The sequence below is a fragment of the Chiloscyllium plagiosum genome, unplaced genomic scaffold (assembly GCF_037043375.1).
Source record: "Chiloscyllium plagiosum isolate Xiang-an unplaced genomic scaffold, Cpla_swu_hap1 HiC_scaffold_5, whole genome shotgun sequence".
NCBI lineage: Eukaryota > Metazoa > Chordata > Chondrichthyes > Orectolobiformes > Hemiscylliidae > Chiloscyllium > Chiloscyllium plagiosum.
In genome coordinates, this window is record NW_028270143.1 from 33,135,413 (window position 1) to 33,161,708 (window position 26,296).

General features: G+C 39.6%; 1 protein-coding gene across 5 annotated transcripts in view; it reads right to left on the bottom strand.

Annotated features, from left to right (window-relative positions):
- Positions 1 to 25,525, bottom strand: part of itgb8 (integrin, beta 8) — a 113,310-nt gene extending 87,785 nt beyond the window's left edge. For 3 of the 5 annotated variants that reach the window (XR_015757172.1, XM_087987089.1, XM_043689787.2), the window contains exons 1-5: positions 20,452 to 25,523; positions 20,140 to 20,225; positions 18,307 to 18,475; positions 8,555 to 8,801; positions 8,302 to 8,467 (exon numbers count right to left, since the gene is read on the bottom strand). Coding sequence is in view for 4 of the 5 variants with exons in the window: in XM_087987089.1 (XP_087843215.1) it covers positions 8,302 to 8,467; positions 8,555 to 8,801; positions 18,307 to 18,475; positions 20,140 to 20,225; positions 20,452 to 20,575 (792 nt within the window). In the remaining variant the exon portion in view is untranslated. Of the gene's footprint in view, positions 1 to 8,301; positions 8,468 to 8,554; positions 8,802 to 18,306; positions 18,476 to 20,139; positions 20,226 to 20,308; positions 20,361 to 20,451 lie in introns of those variants that run through there. The other 2 variants (XM_087987088.1, XM_043689789.2) reach the window with 2 other exon arrangements.
- Between the last annotated feature and the right edge of the window lie 771 nt (positions 25,526 to 26,296).

Below are 26,296 nucleotides of genomic sequence, written 5' to 3' on the forward strand. Positions count from 1 at the left end.
AGCATTCTGGCAATTCACAGACAGTAGAGGGCATGTTACTGCTAATGATGAGGTGTATATGTGGAAACTAATGTGCTTTCAGATCTTCTTGACAAAAGGGCAGCACTTAGAGATGTGCAGCACAGAAACAGACCCTTCGGACCAACTCGTCCATGCCAACCAGATATCCGAACCTAATCTAGTTCCATATGCCAGCACTTGGCCCACATCCCTCCAAACCCTCCTTATTCATATACCCATCCAAATGCCTCTTAAATGCTGTAATTGTATCAGCCCCCATCACTTCCTCTGGCAGCTCAATCCATACACGCACCACCCTCTGCGTGATAAAGTTGCCCCTTAGGTCCTTTTTATATCTTTCCCCTCTCACCTAAACCTATGCCCTCTAGTTCTGGACTCCCCCACCCCAGGGAAAAGACCTTGTCTATTTACCCTTTCCATGCCCCTCATGATTCTATAAACCTCTAAGGTCACTCCTCAGCCTCCGACACTCCAGGCAAAACAGTCCCAGCCTATTCAGCCTCTCCCTATAGCTCATACATGATAAAGGGGGCCACAGATTAATTCCCAGGAGGGAACTGTCGGAATGGGAGAAGGAACAACTGATGGTTTTTCTCTGGCTCCAATTTGATTGATGAGGTGAAAACTGTCATACTAAGCAGAACAATATTGGAGAAACATTGGAGAAGGAGTTTTGACTTTTATCACACTCACAGGATGCTACTTGTGAATTTGATAAAGTCTGTTTCAGTACAGTGGCAAAGGCAGAACGCTGGTTAGAGAGAGACTCAAATATGAATTTTCTTTAAAAAAATCCTTCAAAACTCAAAAGCCGCCAAGAATGCCATTACATAAATGATTTGTTTTGCTCAATTGAACAGTTTTCTATCATCCAGAGCTAGATTTACAGTCTTGGTTATGATATGGACAGTTAGGCAGTTAATGGACCATTTAAAATACATAAATTAAATATTGTCGTTTGCATATTTTGATTGTTCAATTGGAATGAATTGACTGGCATCCAAAGTAGAACAAGTAGAAAATTTAAGAAACATTTTTAGTTTTTGTTATTTAAATAAGCAAAGCATACTAACATTCACATTCCCGTTTTTAGAAGTGGAAAACATTCACAACATATCTCAACCATAAGTCCAGGACAAAGTGTTGTCACACCACGTTGGTATTTCTGTGCTTCACAACAGCTATTCTTATGGTGTTTTGAAGAAGGAAAATGGATAATTTGTACATTACGTTATAAGGTTCTTGAAAGACTAAAGGTTTTATCATTTTAATGCTATTAGTTTCACTAACAGGAGGAATGAGAAACTGACAAGCAAAAGCAGTTAGCATGCAACATTATCTGGAAAATATGCCCACAATGCACTCGACACTGCACCAGTGTTAAAGAGATGAAAGTTATGCTAAAGGTTTTACACGAGTCGATTCACATAAACCCAAATGTAGAACCTCCAGCACTATGATTATTTAGGCTTTGAGGCACTTGGTGCAGCTTCTAAGAGGGAAACACACCTCTTTCAGAAGAAGGCTGCAAATCACAAGCTGAGCAAATTTTTCTATTCAATTTAAGATTTTTGATTAATAAATTGATATTTCTGCTGCAGGATGATATTCACATGTGAATCCACTTGCAAGCTGGCCACAAGCCTTTCCTCCATCAAATGAAGGATAACTTAAACTAATTGCTGCACCACGAGAAAGAGGCAAACTCACACATGCTTAAAATTCTGTCATCATTAGTCCATTCAGTATCTGTCAGCATAACCAGCTTTCTACTTTAATTACAGCAACAACTTGTCCTTAATGACATCTACTTGCAAAAGGATTTCTTCAAAAAATGCCCATAATGTTTCCCATTTGCTCCCTGAAACTGAAAATATAAGAGCTGTAGGATTTTCTTCAATTTCCATGAATAGGCCAGGGAATTGGATTGCATTAAGAGATTGGAAGAATCAACTGTTTGAAGTGGAACACTATCTTGACTGTACAAGTTTTGATGGATTCCTCCTTTGAAGAAAAATATGTGACTGGGGAAATGGTGCAGGAGGGAAACAAAAAAATCCCAGTTCCATGACAAGCAGAGCAGTTCTGGAATACAAGTAATTTGCACAGAATGAATTCAATTCATCTAAGCAAGATTGGGACTCATGTTCTTACTGAAGACACACCTTTCTACGTGAAGTAAATACAATGTGAGGTAACAGAAATGGCTTGGACCAATGCAGGATTTGGAGCTAAATGTCCAGGGTGACATTACAAAAGAGGACAGAAATCAGGAAAAAGAGGATTGATAGTGTGAGAGATTGCATGACAGCACCCGATGTTGTCAGCATTGTTGGTCATTCAAAACATCTACCAAGCTTCAAGGTTTTTTTGCCCTCAGGTGAATCAGCAAGCTAATTTTGGAGCTATAGGGCTTTGAGCAGAATTGCCATGAGGAAAGGGGATTCTCAAGCCAGAGTTCTGCTTTCTCTCCTTCCACTTTTGCCACTTCTCTGCAGCTTACGCAATCAGAATCTATGGTGTGACTTTTTGAATGCAGAAATACATTCAAGGCAGTACCACACAGAATACCATTTGCTGCAGGTTCCTCAGACACAGGTATCAATTCGCCCCCTTTTCAAATAGATTTTCTGAGTGGATTTAAAACATTTTCTCTATTCCCCTCCAGTTTGAGTTCCACCTTCAAGTTGTGCTTCAAAAGTATGACATGCAAATGCAGTAACAAGACCAGTGCAGTAAACAGTGACACTGGATGAATTGGCTTCTGGAGAATGCTGGAGTTTGATTTTCTTGTTTCTTACTCGACTATGTTTCTTGTGGAAGTTTGACTGGTGAAAATGATCCAATGCCAGCAGATCTCATTGGTAGGCTCACTGTCATAGAGAGCAAGCTGTAGCAACAATAATGACAACAACATTGTGGATTAGAGCTTTTGTCCTCAAATGGAGATACCTACTGGGGAAAGCTAGTTTTGCAGTTTTTAGAAGGTTGCATTGGTGCAGCTGACTCTAAACAAAGAAAATCAGAGCAGGAATAGGCCATTTAATCCTTCGAGCCTATTATCTTCTTTGATGGTGCCCTGTTTAATAAATTAACGGCTGAGATGTGGGAAATGTTGAACAACTCCTACAATCTTCCCATTAATACAAAAATTAGAGATGTTGGTGCTTGTCCAGGATGAGCTGCTGAAGGATTTTGGTCATGCTGATGGTCCAAGTGAAAGACTAATGCTTGTAATGTAAACGAGTTGGAGAGGCTGAGAGTTGACTGAATTTTGCCAGCAGTATGGGCCACATCAGCACCTCATGCAGATCGTGGATGAGCTGGACCATTACCCAAATCTGGGCTCTCAGCTTCTTGAAGTTGAAAAACTTTCCATTGAGTCTAAAGTCAATGATGGTCCGTTGTAGAAGTTCATCACAAAAGGTGTTCCATGTCCAGGTTGAAGTAGATAGTGCTGACAGTTGGAACAATCACACAACCTTGTTCAAAGTTGAGAGAATGAGAAGAATGTCTATATCCTAATACAACAAAAATAACTGGTGGTGAGAGAAGACCAAAGAAGTCCAATGCTAAGCAGAGTTGCACGCGATACACTTTATCTTCCAGGCCAACAGGATCACATATTGACTTAAAAAGAAACAATTTCTGCATCCTCCACTTCTGCCAATCTGAAGCACAAAGTACTGCGGTTCAACACTGTTCAATAATTACTGAAGCATTCTCCATCAAGAATCAATAATATCACCAGTATCCCATTACCAAGTCACCCTTTATTTACATGGAGAATGTCCTTAACTCTGATCCGGCTCCTTCAGAGCCAGCTGAGATATTTATATCATCGATAGTCACAGGTGAGATGCCGAAAGACTGGAGGTTGGCAAATGTGGTGCCACTGTTTAAGAAGGGCAGTAAAGACAAGCCAGGGAACTATAGACCGGTGAGCCTGACCTCAGTGGTGGGTAAATTGTTGAAGGGAATCCGGAGGGACAGAATGTACATATATTTAGAAAACCAAGGGCTTTAAGGAGGCATTTGGATGGGTATATAAATAGGAAGGGTTTGGAGGGATATGCATGCTGGCAGGTGGGACTAGATCGGGTTGGGATATCTGGTCGGCATGGACAGTATGGAACGAAGGGTCTGTTTCCATGCTGTACATCTCTATGACTCTATGACTGATTAGGGATAGTCAACATGGCTTTGTGCATGGGAAATCATGTCTCACAAACTTGATTGAGTTTTTTGAAGAAGTAACAAAGAAGATTGAGGAGGGCAGAGTGATAGATGTGATCGATATGGACTTCAGTAAGGCGTTTGACAAGGTTCCTCATGGGAGACTGATTAGCAAGGTTAGATCTCATGGAATATCGGGAGAACTAGCCATGTGGATACAGAACTGGCTCAAAGGTAGAAGACAAAGGGTGGTGGTGGAGGAGGGTTGTTTTTCAGACTGGGGCCTGTGACCAGTGGAGTGCCACAAGGATCAGTTCTGGGTCCTCTACTTTTTGTCATTTACATAATGATTTGGATGTGAGCATAAGAGGTACAGTTAGTAAGTTTGCAGATGATACCAAAATTGGAGGTGTAGTGGACAGCGAAGAGGGTTAGCTCAGATTACAACAGGGTCTGGACCAGATGGGCCAATGGGCTAAGAAGTGGCAGATGGAGTTTAATTCAAATAAATGCGAGGTGCTGCATTTTGGGAAAGCAAATTTTAGCAGGACTTATACACTTAATGATAAGATCCTAGGGAGTGTTGCTGAACAAAGACACCTTGGAGTGCAGGTTAATAGCTCCTTGAAAGTGGAGTGGCAGGTTGATAGGATAGTAAAGAAGGCGTTTTGTATGCTTTCCTTTATTAGTCAGAGTATTGAATACAGGAGTTGGGAGGTCATGTTGCGGCTGTACAGGACATTGGTCAGGCCACGGTTGGAATATTGCGTGCAATTCTGATCTCCTTCCTATCGGAAAGATGTTGTGAAACTTGAAAGGGTTCAGAAAAGATTTACAAGGATGTTGCCAGGGTTGGAGGATTTGAGCTATAGGGAGAGGCTGAACAGGCTGGGACGGTTTTCCCTGGAGCGTCGGAGGCTGAGGGGTAACCTTATACAGGTTTACAAAATTATGAGGGACATGGATAGGATAAATAGACAAAGTCTTTTCCCTGGGGTCAGGGAGTCTAGAACTAGAGGGCATAGGTTTTGGGTGAGAGCGGAAAGATATAAAAAGGGCAACTTTTTCACGCAGAGGGTGGTACGTGTATGGAATGAGCTGCCAGAGGATGTGGTGGAGGCTGGTACAATTGCAACATTTATGAGGCATTTGGATGGATATATAAATAGGAAGGGTTTGGAGGGATATGGGCCGGGTGCTGGCAGGTGGGACTAGATTGGGTTGGGATATCTGGTCAGCATGGATAGGTTGGACCGAAGGGTCTGTTTCCATGCTGTATATCCCTATGACTCTCACGGTGAACAGGATGTCTGATACTCCTGTTCTTATCTGTCAGCCAGGCCTCCCTGATTGGACTAGATTGACAGTCACAATCAAGAAACTCATTTTCTATGAGGTCTACCTGGCTGACCTTGTTGCAATCACTACAGTATCAGACATATGTTCTGGATAATACTCCTGCAGACATCCCACAGTCCAAAGATGTGCAGATTATTTGGATTGGCCATGTTAAGTTACCCATTGTGCCCAGGGATGTGCAGGCTAGGTGGATTAGCCAAGGGAAATACCAGGTTACAGGGATAAGGCCAGGGAGTGGGATGCTCTTCAGAGGGGCGGTGTGGACTTGATGGGCCAATTGGCCTGATTCCACACTGTAGGGATTCCATGATTCTACCCATGAAGCCAATGACCGTGACATCTCAAACCTTTTTACAAAAGTACAGGAAGAACAGGAGGTACTATGTCCCAACTTCATCAATTGTATTATAGTTCTATTTTTCTATAACCCTTCTTCAAATTGTATTAAAAGCAATTTTTGGGAATTTTAGAGACATTTTCACTCTGTCCACTGAGGGGAATATTCTCCTCAATTGCCTTCTCCTCAAGATTTGCTTCCAGAGACCCAATGTGGTTTCTAGCCATTTAAGAAAAGAACTTTGAAATGATCTCTATCACAAAGCAAATCCAAGAAAAAACATCTGGAACAACATGAAGAGCTTTACATTGCCTTAATTTTTTCTGTGAAAAGCCTTTGACCCCATCCACTGCAAAGCATTTTGAAAGGCTTTAACTATCCCAAAAAAAACAATTTTCCTGTGACTGCTGCATGACCGTATGACAGCAAGTGTCCTTTGCAATGAACTGGAGTCCAAACCTCAAAACATCCAGATGGACATCAAGTCAATCTGTATGATTTCATCAATTCTGTTTACAAGAAATAAGAACAATACTGGGCTTGTGTCAAAGTTTTTTTTGGCATATCAAATTGTAGGGGAACTCTATTTGGAGAGGATCAGAAGCTAAACAAGGTAGATGGAAAATGAAATATGGAGACAAATTAGGGAAAAGGAACAGAGTCATACATGGGTGAATATAATTACCCAAAGCCAAACAGAGCAAGTATAATGTACATGGTAAAGAGGAGCTACTGCAAGATGTCCAAGAATGTTAATTTAGGTACACATTCATTTAGACAAACAGGCAACATTGAATTTAGTTCTGGAAACTAAGGAAAGGTAGAGGAACATTTAAGAAACAGCAACCTTGCATATATTTTATAAAACATTTAATTATTTACAAACTGTAATCAATAGGAGGAGGGCATTGACATATTAATAGGTTAAATTTCATCTGAGGTTAGTAGATTAAACTTCATCTGAGGTTTATCTAGTCAGTGTCAAGAAATGTGATATCTTTTGGAAGGAAGAAGTTCAATTCATACTGAAATTAATAGATGAGTAGAAAGACTTCAAGGAGACAGCAACACTGCATTTAGATTTTATAAATCAGCATGTACAGTGCAAAACAAAAAAGGTCATTCATTATGTACATAAACCATCAGTTAGATAATCTCTTTTTTGGGGAATTATATATAGAATAAAAAGACAATGGCGGAGGCAGAATAGTGATGGCTCCAGGGACGAAATGTTTCATTCACAAAGACCAAAATAGCAAAAGAAACTGTCCTGACATCTCATTCAAGTGTTCAAAATTCTCATTCGGTAAATAGAAAGTTAACTCATAGGTCAATAATCAGTGATGAGAGGGCATAATTCAAAGAATATCTCCAAAAGAACAAAGAGCCATTAGGAGAATGTTCTTTCACATTAGGTTTTAGCTACACTTCTGTAAACGGACTTGAATTCGTTTTTTAAAAGGTGGATAAATAATGGAAACAAGGAAACATTTCAAAGACAGTGTGTAAAGGACAGGCAAAAAAAGAGTGATTATGGGATTGGTCTTTCTATGAAGTGAGCAAATATACACTAGGCTGAAGGGTCTCTTTTTATGCTATCAGGAAAAATTTCTAGGATTTGGACCCAGGTGCAAAGTAGCCCTAAACATAAGCATTATTTTAAAAAATCAGATGGCTACGGGCACATGCCTGGAAATGAACTCATGCCATTTTCTTTCTAATCTTCCCTTATGATTCAATGGCAACTTTCCAAAGAGAAAGGGTAAAATTATAGTTGAAACTCTGTATTAAATCAAAGCTTCACGGGACTAGAAATTGCTATTTGTAATATTAGCATACAAATAGTTACAGCAGATAATTCTTTTATCTTTGAATGGAGGTTCTAGTCTATTCACTTTTAAGAACACACTGTTCATACTGCAATATAGCAAAGAAACATTAGCCAAGAAATCATAAAATATCCACTAGATTTTAACATTTCTGCCAGAAGGAAAATAACATTACACTTAGACCAAATTACTGGAACAATGGAATTGGAGAGAATTTTAAAACAGGATCAAATAAAGGTAAATAGAAAGTAAGCACCATTGTTTTGGTTACTTTAAGTCAAGACAATTATATCGTTCAAGACATTCAGCCACAAAGTCTCTTTAGCTCCATGTCCTTGGAACAATAAATTGTAATCTTGCATGTACTGAATGCTTCAAAGAAATTCATTGTTTAGGTGGTTTCCAGTGTGATAACGGGGAAGCCTATTAGGATGAAGGTCAGGATGAAGACATGAAATTCCATTTAGTGCATGTAATGAAATATAAACTGATCCTTCACATTCAGATAAACCTGAGTTTCTTTAGTAAAAAAGAAGCTTTAACATCAGTTGGCTGGCTCTGTACAATGAAACACCTCACCTCACAAACTGCAACTTGAAGCATTGCATCCAAACCTCCCTCTGGTGTGTCCTCATTTCCAGATATTCTTTGTCTCTCTACAGCTTTTCTGAATTCAGATATATTATTTGTCAGAGATAATACATGCTTAAACCCATGTGCTGGTAGACAAGATGTTTCATAAATACTGCAATTAAAAGAAATAAAAACATAAATTGATATTTGATAATAAATAAAATTGTTATTACACACATTGACAGTCAGCAACTATTACCTGCAAGGATTAATAAGTTTTTCTGGATGAATGTTAATAAATGGAGACACTGGCTTATCCACAAATGATCCAAACCCAAATCGGAAATCACTGGAATATTTAGCCATTTTTTGTGATAAAAAATGTCCCATTGAGTGTAATCTTTCCAGATTAGCCACCATTGATGCCGATGTGTCAACCAAATGGTAGAGGTCCACTGGGTACTTGTCTAGTTGCTGAACTCTCACTACAAAGTTCATCTCACTGCCTGTTTTAAAAAAAAGAATAAAAAGTTATCTGCAAGCAGAGGATATTTGTGACAGAAAATTGAGAAAGTTGCAAATACTAGAAAGCTGAAAACATGTTTAGTATCTGAGGAATTAAAAACAAGATACACTTTAAATCTATTTTCTTCTGTTCGGGGACGTCATTTATATAGAACTGGTGATACAGGGATAAACCATAGGATTTTGCAGTCAGTCATATTTCTGCAGCTTTTAAACTGATATTTCAATTATGTGCACATTTGTATAGAAACTATCTTTAGCACTGGTAAAGATTTAGCTCTTCTAGTGAAATTACATGATGTTCCTCAGAGGTCGTTGAGGTCTGGAGTATAGTTGTAATGTTTAGTAGTTGACCTAACCTATCCACAAAGGTCACTTGTCCCAAACATTTTGATGGAGAAGTGATCCAAACAGTAATTGTAGCTTGTTGTCAACGTTTGAGATCAACTGAATTACAAATGTTACTTTCCTTTACAAAAAACATGGCTATATACATACACAAGTGAATAATCTTGTACAACGAATATATCTTTTGCCTCTTTTTTTCTGGTAGCCCTCCCAGATTGATACAATGAAACCATAAGCTGTATCATAGTTTCCTGACTGAAGCTCAAGGAAGGCTTTTATAACATTTACAGGTACAGAAGCAACCATGATACCTATGTGTTGACACTGTGATCTTTTGCTATAAATTCTGTGTCTTATGATCCTGCTCCACAGCTACCTGACGAAGGAGCAGCGCTCCGAAAGCTAGTACTTCCAATATAAACCTGTTGGACTACATCCTGGTGTTGTGTAATTTTTAAACTTTGTCCACCCCAGTCCAACAGCGGCATCTCCACATCATATTCTGTAATTGTTAAACAAAGGCTCCTGATCAGCTGCTTTGACTGTATTATAAGACGGTGTGAAATGACTGTTATACCCCCTCTTGAGTTCTATAGTGCCGCTGAAAGGGACTTTAGATGGCTCCAAAAATTACTAAGAAGATCAGCACTAGGCTTATCAATATCAATAAGTGTTCCATAATAAATATTGCACTCCAGTTTGAACATTTTAGTTGTTGTCTTGAACAGGACCAATATAGACCCTGCACATTGATAGGGAGGCACAAACAGGGTGCATTTCAGGCTCATAATGAATCCAGCCTACCATATTGCTTATGTACAGTTGTGACACCAATGAAATTTCCCAGCCCATTTTTCTCAAAGCATTTCAATCAGCTTCGGTAAAGTTCAATACAAAATTTCAAGGAAGTAATTTCAGTGCTCAGAATTCCTAAGAAAACTATGAACAGCACCACCGGATGTGATGTTAAAGCTGACTCAACTACTTGTATTAAGGCCTGTGCTACTGGCCACTTCTTCTGAACTACATGTGGTGTTGCAGCAGAAGATGGGCATGTGCAGAAGTGTCTACTGCATCTATAAAACTCACTGTTTTATCTCCAGGACTCCAAGTTGAAGCAACACTAATTCTACCAATAATATCACACATACCTCTTGAAAACACAAGCACAAATGAGCGAGGTGAATTCTGTATTAAGATGGTTTAAAAAGCAACAAGTTACAGGTAAAGTGCTTATGACTTACTTTTGCTCAGACAGTTTTGTAAAACCATAGTAGGTCAGTTCCTGGAAATAAATCAGGTAGAGCAGTACTGGAGCAAGGCAATAATGTGGCAGTTATTGAGTGCCACTTGATGTGAAACGTGACCAGGAGACAGAATGGAGGAGATAAGAAATGGAAGATCGACAACAAGGGAAGAGATGCAAGGCTCTCCACTGAAGGCCTCCCCTGCATGGACATCCTGGGATGAACACTTCCAAATTTAAATCCAACAAGAACAATGTCTCAGACATCTCAGCAATTAGCGAGTTTTACAAAATACCGTGCAAGGACTGTAACAAACACTACATTAGACAAACAGGCAGAAAACTAGCCACCAGGATACATGAACACCAACTAGCCACAAGAAGACATAACCCTCTCTCACTAGTATCCTCACATATGGATGAGGAAGGACACCACTTCGACTGGGACAATACATGCATCCTAGGACAAGCCAAACAAAGGCACGCATGAGAATTCCTAGAAGCACAGCATTCCAACTGGAACTCTATCAACAAACACATGGAGTTAAATCCCATCTACCACCCCCTGAGAAAAAGAACAGGAAGTGACTTCACCACAGGAAATGACATCACCAACCCAAAGAAACCCAAACATATAAATAAAAAGCAGGAATTTTCAGCATTGCTTCGCATGAGATCCACTAAAGATGTTACCTAGTAAGGTAACGAAACGTCTGAAAATGAACCCTTCAGCTCAGTGAGCAAACCCAAATCCACATCATCCCAGCAATGCCAAGGAGGTAATCAGATCTGTTCTGTCCCATTCAGCCCAATCTGTAGCTTCATAGTACGATAGGAACAGTGAACCCATTGGTCATGAAGATCACCACTGCCCTCAGGTATTTCTTTCCCCTCCCCCACAGTTTTGAATCTTTCCAGGCAGCAGCAGGAACACTGCAAGTATGTATCAAAGTTCATCACACAGTGGAGTTCATCAAAGCATCTGGGACATAGCAGACGTAACATGAGCTGAATGAAAAAGCTCCACTTTCTTCACCCTCAGGAGACAAAATCGGGATGAAAGAACATATGATTCTGCAAGGTGTGCCAGATAGGGTCGCCAGGATTATGCTGAGGCGCTGGGTCCTCCAGAACTTCATCAATGTTAGGGCACAACTATTTACACCTACAACACAAATGCCACCTCAGGAGGAGGAAGAACAGGAGGCAAGGAAGAGACAAGATGGCCCCCATTCAGCTATATGCATGAGGTACACAGAATAACAGCTTCACTTGAAACAAACTCCCTCATCCCAATATGGACACATCATTTCATGCTGAGATAGCCATTTTGGACTCCCTGGCGCCAAGTCTGCTTGGCAGACACTCAACAACAGAAGTCAAAAACAGAAATATTCACAAATCAGCATCATCCAACACATTCGTATACAAATAATAAATGAATTAAAATTCACGAATTGCACACAAATTCATTTGCTTCAATGCTACTTATTTCTGTTTATGCATAGTATTAATGCATACCTGACCTATTTTGTCATGTGTCACACATATATTTTGCTGGTCAAAAGTCTGTACTTACAGAACAACAACAAAAAAAACCACAACTGAACTATCATTAAGAAAGTAAATCAATCATTTCCTGATAGTTTCCTGCAACTTTGAGCAGAATAACAAGTATTGTCATTCAAAGAACCTCCCGTCAGAACAGAAGTTAGCTTCTAATGGATTTTTAAGTGCACCTTTTCTGATTATCCCTATAAGGCAGTAGTTTATCAAAGACCTTAAACAGTTAATTTGTGCACATAGCTGTATATCACAATAATGCAAAAGATTTCAGATTACCAATGCAATAACTTTAATAGAAGCACAAAATAATGGAGCCATAATATCTGCAGTCCCTTAAATGAGATCCATCTGAACCCATGCTGATTTAATTTACAGGCATGTAACATAATTGTACTGAACTCCACACTTCAGCAGTTGAATAATTTCCATAATTCCACGTGGATTTTCTGTTATCCCCTTTCCAAGTTGCAGGTCTGGATGTTTGTCTAAAATTGGATGCATTAAATCAGGGAGTTTTCCAGCTGAGTAAAAAAAAATGCCCAAATTGCAGGATCCTGATACAGAGGACAGCTACTGGATTTGCACCTGTAGCCTTGAAAACATTTCAGAAATGACGAGGGTGCCTGCTGAGCTGGGCCTTCTAATCGACCTGCCTCGATCCTCAGTTCTGACGAAGGATCACTGGACTGGAAATGTTAACAGAAGATATCATACCTATTGAGTCTCTTCAACACTTTCTGTTTTAGTTTCAGATCTCCAGCACCTTCAGTCCTTTATTTTATTCTATCCCCTGGGATTTGCCAATATTGACTTCATTCAACATCGCGCCTTCGATCCCTCAGGTATTCTCACCCATGCCAATCTATTGACTCCCAACACCTTATTGTTCCGATAACAAAGATATTGAAACTCATGACACTTTGCTCGCCCTTAAAACTCCTATACCACCTCAGTGTCAACTCATGCCAATCCATGCTCTTTCACTCATGATGCTTACTTACCCTGTATTGCACCAAGGGCAGATCTCAGGATGCAATGCAAAGATGAAATAAAGTTCTAAGTATCTATTACAAACTTCAGTCCATTATAAATAATTAATTCCTAAAAGCCCATTCAACACATGAACTGGGAGATCCACTCACTATTGAAGTCCAGGTCTGAGGCAGACAGGTCAGGCAACTCTGACCTTTACAGGAAATCCAGGTACAACCTTCATAAGACCATCAGAGACACCAAGAGGCAATACCAAACTAAGCTTGAGATCCAGACCAAACACATGAAAACCTATTGTTTGTGGTCAGGCTTACACAATATAATGGGCTACAAAGTGAAGTCAAACAGAATCACAGGCTACAGTACATTCCTACCCAATGAGCTCAATACATTTTATGCCCACGTTGAACAGAGGGTCCGTGAAACAATGTCACTTATCCCACAGCCTTGGATGCACATGTACCCGCTGTTACGGCCGAGCCTTCAGATTGGCCTTCTTGAGATTGAACCCATGGAAAGTGACTGGCCCAGATGCAGTCCTGGCTGTGCACTCAGATCCTGTGTGAACCAGCTGGCAGAAGTACTCACTGACATCTTTAACCTCTCCTTATTACGATTTGAAGTCCCCAACTTCAAACAGACCACCATCATCCCAGTGCCAAAGAAAAACAATGCAGCGTGCCTCAATGACTACTGTCCAGTAGCTTGATCACCTTAATTACAAAGTGCTTCGAGAGGTTACTCATGGCTCACATCAACTCCCATCTCCCATATGCCTTGATCCTTTGCACCGAGCAGTGCAACAAGTCCACAGCAGGTGCCATTTCCCTGGTCCTACACTCATTACTGGCACATCTGGATAATAGGGATACCTATATCAGGCGCCTACTTATTGACGATAGGTCCACCTTCAACATTAGAATTCCAAACAAATACATCTCTAAACTTCAAGAGCTAAATCTCGGCTCCCCACCTCTGTAACTGGATTCTTAACTTCCTGACCCATAGATTGCAATCAGTAAGAATAGGTGATAACACCTCCTCCATAGTCCTAAAAACTGATAAAAGACTGTGTACACAATTTACTCCTTGTACTCTCATAATTGTGTGGGCAAATTCCACCCCAACTCCAGTAGATTTGCTGATGACACCACCATTGTAGGTCGGATCTCAAACAACGATGATTCAGAATGTGGAAAGAGATTGAATGCATATCGACAAGGTGTAAAGACAACAATCTTCCCATGAATGTCAATTAAACGAAGATCTGATCATTGACTTCAGGAAGGGCACATCCCTGACTGCATCAATGGTACTGAGGGGGAGATTATTAGGAGCTATATGTTCCTGGGAGAGATCACCAAACATCTGTCCTGGTCCTCTGATGTTGATGTAACAGTCACGAGAGCACACAACATCTCTACTTCCTCAGAAGGCTAAGGCAATTTAGCATGTCCATAAGAACACTTATTAATTGTTATGGATGCACCACAGAAAGCATCCAATCCTGATCCATTACAGCTTGGTATGACAATTGCTCTTCCCAAGACAGGGCGGCATGGTGGCTCAGTGGTTAGCACTGCTGTTTCACAGCGCCAGGGACCCGGCTTCACTTGGACGATAGACTGTGTGGAGTTTGTGCATTCTCCCAGTGTCTGCGTGGGTTTCCTCGGGGTGCTCCAGTTTCCTCCCACAGTCCAAAAATGTGCAGGTTAGGTGAATTGGCCGTGCTAAATTGCCCAAAGTGTTATGTACATTAGTCACGGGTAAATGTAGGGGATGCTAATGGGTCTAGGTAGGTGCGGACTTGTTGGGCCAAATGGCTTATTTCCATACTGTAGGGAATCTAATCCAATCATTTAGACCACAAGAAACTACAGAACACCAGTCCATTCCATCAAGCAAACCAGCTTTCCATTCACTGACTCCATCTATACTTCCACCTGCTTCAGTAAAGCATAATCAAAGACCTCTTCCACCCTCTTCTGTCTGGTAGAAGATATAAAAGTTTGAATACATGTACGAACAGATTCAAGAACAGCTTCTTCCCTGCTATTATCAAACTTTTGAACAGACCTCTCATATGTTAATTCTGATCTCTCTCCGTTTCTGCACATTCTCTGTGGCTGTACAATGTATTCTGCAATCTGTCTTGCTAGTCTGTTGCACCTTGTATGGTACAATCTCCCTGTATTGCACACAAAACGACACTTTTCATGGTATCTCGGTGCATGTGACAACAATCAATCAATCTTCAAGTGCTCAATTTCATATAAAAACAAACCTATATCATTTATAACCCTACCAAAAAAAAACACAGATCCCTCATTAAGCTCTTGGGAATTTTTTTTTTATTCATTCACGGGATGAGGAAACCATAGGCTCGGCCACATTTATTGTCCATCCCAGAGGGTTATTAAAAGTCAACCACATTGCTGTGGGTCTGGAGTCACATGTAGTCCATACCAAGTGAGGTTAGCAGTTTCCTTCCCTAAAGAATATTAACGAACCAGATCTTTTTTCCCTCAACAACTGGCGACGACTTCACGGTCATCAACACAGTCTTTAATGAATGGAATTCAAATTCTGCTATCTGTTGTGGTGGGACATAAACCTGGGCTCCCACAACATTATCATGGTCTCTGGACTAACAATTCAATGATAATACCGCAAAGCTATTGTTTATCAATCTGTTAATTTAAAGCCCTCCACTGTACGATTGGTATATTGCAGAAGCATTTAAACTATAATAATGCTCTTAGACCAATGTCAACAAATGGCTATTAAAACTGAAACCTTTTTCCCCCAAACTTAAAGGGCAGGGGATTCAAATAACTTCAAAGGTAAATGGTTTTGCAGACATTATTCACGTTTTATGAATTTATGTCTATTCCAAAAAATTTGAACTTACAACCTGTGGAAAAGGTCCTTGCTCAAGTGAAAATGGGGTCTATTTAAATTTAAGTTTCAAATGACTGATTCCCTTTGCCCTAAAATAAAACAGACTGTCTCCAAAAAGAAATGAGGGCATCTAGATTTCTGCAAAACTCTAGAACGCCATTGGAGATTGGCAGCATCCCCTTGAAAATCTTAGTGGGTTTTTTAAAAACATAATTTGACATTTCTATCAGTATAACATTCTCTGATGCACCATTTTCTTTTTCATTTATTTAGCCTATGATGAAGTTGAATAATTAGCACCTTGTATTGTACTGCAGACCTAATTTGACAAAAATAACATATTAACTGAACAGCATCAGTTGTCACAGCTTTCATTCGGGGGAACAGAGTGGCTGTAGGTGAAAAGTCACAGCATAGCATGTAATGGTTCATTCTGAACTCCTGAAAGCTTTCAGTAGAGTGGCCTAGGCAGCTTATCTGTAATATGCAAACAAGGGCACTACAGTGGTTATGTAACCCAAAACTACTTTAATGTTCTAATATTTTGAGTACACACCATGCACACTCTACTTACTCATATCAGCAGGTCCAACAAATCAGACCACTGGGGGCTGTTTAGGTTAAAGGATATGCTAATGTTAAACAAAACATTTACTTTAGGAAACAAAGATGCTGAAGATAGTGAAACAAAAACAGAAATTGCTGAGGACACTCAGCAGGTTTGGCAGCATCTGTGGAGAGAAAGCAAAGTTGATGTGTTGAGCCCAGAGATCCTTCTTCAGAACTGATAGTACCACAGAATAGTTGTCATTTACGTTGATGACAGGGAGTGGGGAGGGTGGAGAGGCAGGTGGTACTGGAGCAGATAAATGGAGAAGGAATGCAAACAGAAAGCGAGAGACGAAAGTTAGGGAGACAAACGGAGGGTTGATCATAAGTCAGGAAAGAAGAAAAGCTGATAACGGGGGCAATCAGTAGGTGAAAACGAGTTGGCCGTGCTAAAAGTGCCATGTCATGTCAGAGCTAGGAGTGTGGGGATGGGTAAAGGTCATAGAAGGAGGTGCTCAGACCCTAAAATTATTGAACTGGATATTAAGTCCTGAAGGCTATAGGGTCCCCAAATGAAAGATGAGATGCTGTTCTTTCAGCTTGCACGGAGTGACGGAAATGTTGACCAAGGACACACAATGGTGTGTTGAAGTGGCAGGCATCCAAAAGCTCAGGGTCACTTGTACAAACAGAATAAAGCATCTGTGTTTTACCTCCCCAATGTCGAGGAGACCACATTGTGAGCAGCAAATGTAGTGGACTAGACAGAGTGAAGTGCAGGTAAATCACTGCTTCATCTGCAAAATGTGGCTGGACCCTTGCACAATGAGGAAGGAGGATATGAACAGGCAAGTGTTGCACATTCTGTCAATGCTTGGGAAGATGCCATGGGGGTGTGGGGAGGTGTTGGGGGTGGAGGAGTAGACCAAGGTATCCCAGTGGGAACAGTCCCTGCAAAAAGCTGACAAGGGAGGCAAGGAGAATATGTCTAGTTGTAACATCCTGCTGGAGGTGACAGAAATGGTGGCGTGTGATTCTTCGCAAGTGGACGCATCATTTTTCTTCTTGAGATAGAATTTCCATTTCTCCTGACCCTCAATCCTCTGTCTCATTTTCAACCCTCCATCCCAATCTAGAAGAAAATTTCCGATTTGGCTCTTCAAACAGTGCTGCTTAACAACTACAACAATTTGAATATATACAGAGCCCTTCAAGATAGTAAAATGGTCCAGAAGTATAACACATGTCCAAGCTGTATTCACAACCTGTTGGGAGTGTGAAACAAGAACTGGATATTGAAAATGATTGATGGGAATCCAGCGGCAGACTGAGCTGACAATGTGATCATCCACTATACACTCAAATACAGGACTGTATTTATACAATCTTTCTATAGGTAAGACAGAGGATTAAAGGTTTTTTCTCTCTCTCTTTCTGTGAATATTATCCTATTAATTCAAAGTGATGCAAAACGTAATATTGGTTTTCTTGTGAACTGAAAATGCAATTGGTTTTTCTTTTTACAGTCATTAGGTGTAATTGATACAACGAATATCAGTAACAAGATAAAACATGATTGCTTCAGAAAATACAAGTGAATACAGAATGCCAAACTTGGTGTAAAGGCAAAAAGAATTATTAGCTCACTCCAGCATTCAGAAAACTAGCTATAACATGCAAAGTATTATTTTGTAACATTATGAATTACTCTTCACATTCTTTAGATTTACTCCTAGTCATTAAAATCTTTCAGCAAGAAAAAAGTGAAGCTAAAAACTAAGACAAGTGCAAACTATAGCAACATTAGCCACAAGTGTAAAAATGTGTTTAGTCATTTTTTAAATGCTATCCACATTATGAGACAAAATACTTAAGATTCAAACCTGGTCGTAGCTGTAAAGAGACTTTTCCAGGAGTCAGCTGAGAATTTTGTGATTCTTCTTCTTCTATTATTTTTTCGACTTCAATAAATTCAATGAAATCTGATTTGCAGCCCTTTTCAATTAGATTGGCAACCAAGTCACATCTATGCAGTGATTTATCAGAAAATTCCTGAAGTGCAAAATATTTCGACATTATAATGCAGAACAATTGAAAATCTAAAATTAATCTTAATTTACTGAGATTTTCATAACATGCCCCCCTTCTATTTTGTTTGTTTATTCACTAACCACTCATCATTAACTTTAATGAATACTATCTCAAAATGAAGCCAACAATACTCATGCAACACATTTAACACAGAGTTGTAACGATTTTACAATACAAAAGGCCTTTTGGCTCATTGTGCCTCCATCGGTCATCAAACATCCATCTATTCTCCAATTTCCCAGCATTTGGCCTGAAGCTTTATATTTTCCAATCAACTTGTTCAATGATTTTATGACACACCTCTGGTGTAGGTGGGACTTGAACCCAGGTCTCCTGGCTCAGAGATAGGGACATTATGCTACTGTGTTTCAAGTGCTCATCTAAATTTTCCTTAAATGTCTTCAGGGTTCACACAAACATTAAGTAGTAATACATCCCAAGGTATTTCACAGGAGTAGTTATCAAACAAAATTTGACAACCAGCCATACAAGGAAATGTTGGTACATTTAACCCAAAGCTTGATCCAAGAGGTAATGCGTATCTTTAAAAAGATGAAGCGGTTTGGCAGGGTAATTCCACAGCTTAACAATTAGGCAACTGAGGTCACAGCTGCCAGTCATGAAGCAAAGAAAATTGAGGAAAGGCAAGAAGCCAAGAACAGTGCAGAAGTTTCAGAGGGTGTATTGTTGAAGGAAGTTAAAAGATGCTGTATGGCCATTGGAGGATTTGATGACAAGGACAACAAGAGGTAGCTGGACTGATAGTTAATGTTCCTGTTCCTTTGATGCTGCCTGACCTGCTGCGCTTTTCCAGCAACACACTTTTAAGCTCTAAAGTAAACATTGGGGGACTGGTGAACATGACTTCGTGCAAGTTAAAATCAAGCAGCAGTACATTGGATGAGGTCAGGTTTTCAGAGGCTGCAAGGTGGGGCCAAGACAAGAATGTATTGAAATAGTTAAGTCTTAGGAGATAACAAAGGTACAGCTGAAAGTGTCAGCATCACATGAGGTGAGGAGAAAGTGCATGTAACAAATGTAAAAGTTGGCAATCTGGAGGATGGACAGGAAGTATGAAAAAATGCTTAGCTCAGAATTACATAGCACTGAAGCTGTGATCTGTCTTGTTCTGCCTCAGATGGTGGCCTAGTTAGTGTTTAGCGGACTGGGTTTGTGGAAATGACCAAAGATGATGCTTTGCTCTTCCCAATATCCAACTGGAAAGAACTCTACCCCCTTAATACTCGAATCAGACAAGTTGTATGACAAATCAGTGCTAATGCTGAGACCAACAGGGCTAATAGTGAGGTGGTCTGTGTGTCAGCAGTGCAGACGGGAAAGGCTAATGAAATCAATATGAAGTAATACAGAATAACCATTTACTATGGTCCCCCAATGTAAATGTGTTTTATTGCATAAAATTACTTCAATTTAAAACACGCATCTTATTAATTAATTAAATTAATTAATTCACAACGATCAACTCTTTGGTTTTGAGTCTGATTTTTTTTCAATTATTTGGGTCACTATTCGTACACCCTTAATCTGTGATGATTTTCCAGAAGGACTAGAATATGCATTGCACAAATCTTACATCAGGAACAAGACAACAACAATCAAATCACCTTTTGAAAACACCATCCACACTCAGGACCCAGGAGGAGGCAATCGCTGCAACGGTTCGTTTTTTCAGCAGTGCATTTGTTCCTGACTGGAATGTTAGAAAACGTAAGCGATTAAAACGTAAAGCGATTAGATTCCTCTTTAGGCGCGAACAATCAATCAGAACCTTACATGTTTTGATAGCTGCACAGTTGGTTGAGGAGTACATCCATTCAATCCGGACACGCTGCAGCTATTTTAACCATTAATCCTTTTGTTTCTTTTTAAAAAAAAACTGCAAGTAATTACAAACGTCATGTCAAGCTGACACTCACCACCTGTCTTGCTGGCTGCAACTGCGATGGTCAAAATATGAACGACGCTTAAGAATACCTTGGCCGGGAAGTGCCTGGGTTTTGGGAGCGAGCCGGTTGCGAGAATGAGGACGCGCTGCTGCATGGCGTGAAGAAGCGCCCGGGCGAAGCGACTGAGAGGGGCTTCGGGCTGCGGCGAGTCGCGCACTGACCGTAGAATGAAGCATCCCAGAGCACCAAGGGCTCCCAGCACAAGCTGCCCAGAGACGGAGCTCTCCCTCTCCCTCTCTCTCTCTCTCCTCCCTCCTTCCTTCCTTCTCTCTCTCTCTCTGTCTGTCTATTGTGTACTGAGCTTTGGAAATCCCTTTAATCACCCACTCATTCACCCAGAAGCCTATCGTAAATCGAGGGACGAAAGAAACTACTCCCCCAGCGGCTTAAAGAACTCTCTTTAGTCCCTCCTAGGAGTTTCTCTCTCGGAGAACAGAGAGGCAACTTTTCTCTCTCTCTCTCAATAGACAGATCAGTGAATTGGGGCAGAAAAAATAAAGTTTTAACAGAAGGTTCAGAGACCGACCCCCGCTACGTCTGAAGCCGCAGCTTCTGCAAACATGTTCCCTCGGTTTTTCAGATTGTCTGAAGCTCGATTCATTGTTGCCACGGAAACGCGGAGCAGAGACCGTGCTCGACAAGGCAGTTTCTTTAAAGGTGCAAAAGACTGTCCTCACTCCCCAGTCAATAGCATCGCATACCAAGCCGGTCTGTTCCATTTTACTTGGTCAACGTAGCCTCTTTAAAACAAACAACTCAAATAAGTGCTCTTAAAATAGTTGAGAAAAAGTTAATAGTTTACCTTTAAGCACAACCATTTCTTCCAGTGAGGAATGTCGAAAGCTGAATGTTTTATCAGCAGATTAAAGTTTTGTTTTTTAAAAAAAAACAAAATTCTGTGGATGCTGGAAACCTGAAATGCAAAAATGCTGGAGAAACTCAGCAGATCTGGCAGCATCTGTGGAGAACGAAGCAGAGGCAGGATACGACTCTCTTTCGCAACTGAACTCAAATTGAACTGAGAAACTGAATTCTGAACAAGTCTTTCGACTCCAAACGTTAAGTCTGTTGTTCTCTCTCTCTATTGATGGTGCCAAAACTGCTGAGTTTCTCCAGTATTTCCTGTTTTTATTCAAGTTTATTTAGTTAGAAAAACGATGTAAAATTGTGTCAAATGATATGTTTCTTTGCCGAGTCAATGGGATTGGTTCCTAAATTAATGTGTTCAGTATTATTTTTGGAAAATAAATGACTCGAGAAACCATTAACATCAGTTGGCCCATCAAGCCAATCCATTATCATGGCCCATTCTCCTACAAGTCTAGAATTTCTCTGGAGCCACCATAACAGTCGAATATATCCATCAGTACCACCATGAACGAAAAAAAGATGGACGCAAGTTCTCACAAGAAAACATTAATCAGTGTGTTTCCAGTCCAATGAGGATCAAACTGAATCCAATCTAGGGGAATGAACGGAAGGAAATGGAGGATATTGCTGCAGGAAAGGCATTTAGGAAACAGTGATTCTAATAAAATAAGATTTAGAGTAAGAGATAGATTCTTCAACATGTGAATCTCCTAACTGTAGGAGATCTAATTTCAAGTGTTAAAGAAACTGATCAGTCCAGTTGTGTTGGAACCAAGTTAGTAGGTGAAAAGGGTAGAGCAGAAAAATCATTTTACTGGACTTGGAGTCAAGAGGTCTGGTTCAATCCTATCACAGCAGCTAGTGAATTAAAATAAATTTAAATGAAACTAAAAGCTAGTCCAAGAAATAGAGACATGAAATTACCAAATTGTTGTAAAAAAGCACTTAGTTCAATAATGTCCATTAGGGAAGGAAATATACTGTCCTTACCAAGTCTGGCCTACTTACAATTAAAGCCTCCAAGTGAATGACTGTTAACCGTTAAAGCCATTCAGTTGGATTTAAGAAGACAGCTCATCACCACGTTTTCAAGGGAAATTAGAATAGGCAATAAGTGCACATCTTGCCAGTGACAACGTTATCACATTGATAAAAATAAAACAATACAGTATATGGGCAATGGGAATTTTCAGTGTTTCAGTACGGAGAACAGATATTCCATAAGGAGAAACAATAGGACACCCAAAGTTAACCATTCCATGAATGGCTTAAGATACAAAGTGTTGTGGGGAAAAAGAGACATTTTCTTGAAGCTTTTCATCTTGCAATCATCATTCTCATCATACGGTATGAAACATTGCTGCTCTTCATATCAGTATTCTTGTAAAAGTCCTGATGTATGCACAACAAAAAGCTTCAGCAAGATCTGCTTTGTCAGCAATATTTAAGTTCTGTAATACCAAATAGCTAAAAGATACAAAAAATAAAATGAAAAAGGCATTAGATAAATGTGAATCTTAGAAGACAGTAGGTAACCAAGCAGTGTGCAGAAAGTAAAGAGAAGAACTGGAATTGAAATAAGAAGTGTGAGGAGAATATATTATTGGATGGCATTGCATTAAAAATCCTCTAAATTTATAAATAGTCAAAAGTGATTTGGGACAGAGTAGGGACATGAACAGAGATCATCTCATGAAGTCAGCGGTCCTACTAAGATACTAAACAAGTGCTACATATCTGTCTTCTCAAAAGAAGATGGTACTGCCAACATCAAATAATTGAAGAAAGTAGCAAATAAATTGGATAAATAAAAAGGAATTATTTAAAATGTTGCCAGTGCTCAATGTAGAACAGACACCCAATTCAATTGGAATACATCCCAAGTTGGTAAGAGAAGTAAGTGTGGATATCACAAAGGGCCTAGCCGAATTCTTATTCGAGTGGTGCCTGAGGACTGGAAGATTACATATGTTACATCCTTGCTCAAAATAGGAAGAGGGATAAACCGAGAAACCTGGCTTGTCATCCTAAAGTCAGTGATGGGGAAACTTGGAGATGCTAATACCTTTGCTAAATATTATTAATTGAAATATCATACAATCCAATGAAAATGATCAAAAGGCCATTATAGAATCTGCCTGACTTCTCCTTGAATTAAATTAATGATTTCAAAATATATCACAGTCAGAAAAATATCCCAAATATGCTGTACATGCACTATTAAATGTTTTTATTTGTGGAGTGACAATTACCAAAAGAAATCCTCAAAATTCATTTTAATCTGATAAGCATTTGATAACTTAGTATAGGAAAACAAATCATTTTGCAGAACCTACTGTGATGATTTCCTATTTTCCACTACCAGCTCAGCTGAATCTATATTATTATTCTTACTCACTTGTCGATAGATAGGATAAAGTCCTATCGTTCGAGCCAAATTAAACACTTTTGTTTAGGGCTGCACAAATTATTTGCCCTTAGTTACTCAAACAGTAGTTGGTTGATATGGTGCAAAGAAAATGCACACCCTGAAATTGATACTAGCAGATGACTACAAAATAGGTTTCTTTTGAATGTGGACAATCCATAATTATGTTGACAAAAGGGGAGTACAGCTTAATAGGAGTATTTACATTGTTAACATTAAATAGGAGTGAGGACAGAATATTTTAAGGGTCTAATTCTTGTCTTTCTGACCTCTTCTGAGGCTGTTTCTGAGTGCAAGTGTTAAATAGTGAAATAGAACATAGAAAAGTACAGCACAGAACAGGCCAAAATTTAATCCTAATGTAAAATATAGTAACTTAACCTACGCACCCCTCAGCTAAAACTGGTATTGGGTAATATTGGCCTTTCAGGTGTTCTTGATTTTATTGATTGTACAGTGCCATTTGAAATCATCTGAAATCTACTTAATCTCTTTTGGTATACACTTTATTTTAAAATACCTACTGTTCATCAAAAAGGCTCACAGAATCTGGTTTGTATTTATACAGACAAATCATAGTTTTTAGTTTGAGATTCCCAAATCTCCTAATCTAATAAAAATGCAACAATGTATAGATCACTAGCTAAAAATTATTAAAATATTATGAACTAAGAAGTACAAAAAAAACTTATATCTGAAATAATTGCTATAAATCCATTAATGGTCTTATCAAAATATGGAATTAATTCATTATCTCCAGTTGTTTCACATACAGATGAGTTGAATTTTCTCTGAGATCAAAACCAAATAAAACCTGAAACTAAAAACTGAAAGGACTGTGGATGCTGTAAATACGAAACAAAAACAGAAATTGCTAGAAAAGCTCAGCAGGTCTGGCAGCATCTGTGAAGAGGAATCAGAGTTAATATTTTGTGTCCAGTTTAAAATCTGACATTTTCCTTATCATCAGTTCTGCGGAAAGGTATCCAGACATGAAACATTAACTTTGATTTCTCTTCACAGATGCTGCCAGACCTGCTGAGCTTTTCCAGCAAAACTTGAAAGTGTGGTGGAAAAATGTATCTCCTAATTAATGTTGATTGTTGATTCAAACTTTTGATATACGTGCACACCATACATCACAATAGATCTTTAATTAATTCTGAGCTCAGTCAGTTTTGACAGAAATATATTGGATTACTAATTGTGTAATTAAAAATAGGTTTTCATTTTAGTATTATGCTGGTACATATTGCAGCATATTTCACATATATGAGCTATTTCTCATAACAATTAGTGGAGTTTTACAATTCACAATAATAATATCATGTAGGTGAAAATACACAGAATAAGTAGCACCTGAAAAGTATGAAATCGTGCTGTAACCATGAATGTTTGTCATAAATGATGAGGGCAATACTCAAGGTGTTCATAGATATTGTTTGACATTTGAAAACAGTATCACACTGAATGAAATCTGACTACTTTTTATCACTAATATTTTCAGATTTACAGGTTAATAAAGATAGATACATGCTTGATGGTCAGGGAAATCAAGGTTTTGAAGAAGGGGCAGGAAAGTGAATGTGAGGACTGTCAGATTAGTCATGAACCTATTGAATGTCAGAGCAGACTCCAGGGGTCAACTATTCCTATTTCTTATGGTCTAATGTGTGGTAAAGGTATCAAGAGATACGAAGTAAAAACAGATCAATGTAACTATGATATAGATGTGCCATGATATAATAAAATGGTGGAACTGGCTGAATGGACTAAAAACTACATTTCTGTTCCAATGTTTCTGCTTCATAAAAACATAATTTTACAAATTTTCACTCTTGACGTTCGACTTCATCTGCTGGAAGCACAATCAGAAATTCAGGCATACGGTGAGGTCTATTTCAGTCATGGCTGACCATGGGCTGCATCCTCGTTGTTCTAGCTTTCTGCTTCCCTGAAGCAACGTTGCTTGGGACTGAAGAGACCAATGCTGGAGTGACAATCCAGGTCACAGAGGTCACATCTGCTAGAGCCGCTGCACTCCTTCCTCCGTGCCCACTTGTTTGCTGCAGTGCTCATCAGCCTCTTTTCCCCTGTCTTGAGGTGTTGGTTCAGGGTACTTCTCTATCTCATGCAGTCAGCTGCAAGCCTTTCCCAGGACTCTGTAATGATATCAAGTGCCTTCATGCTCCTCATGCAGATATCCTTATAACACAGCTGGGGATGTCCAATGGGTCCCTTCCTGGGTGCAAGCTCTCCACGACATTGAAAAGACCCAGCCAGTACAGTCCCTGCTGCCTGACCAGAGTGCGATAGGACCACTGCATTGGACAATCTATCTTGCCACAAAATGCCCAGGATACGGCAGATACTCCTCAAGTGGAAGTCTTCTCTCTTGTCTGGCATATGAAGTCCACGTTTCACTGCCATACAGCAGTGTGCTTATGATGCTGGCATTGTAGACTGACATTTTTGCCTTCACTGTCAGCTTAGGTTTGGTCCATACTCAAGTCGTGA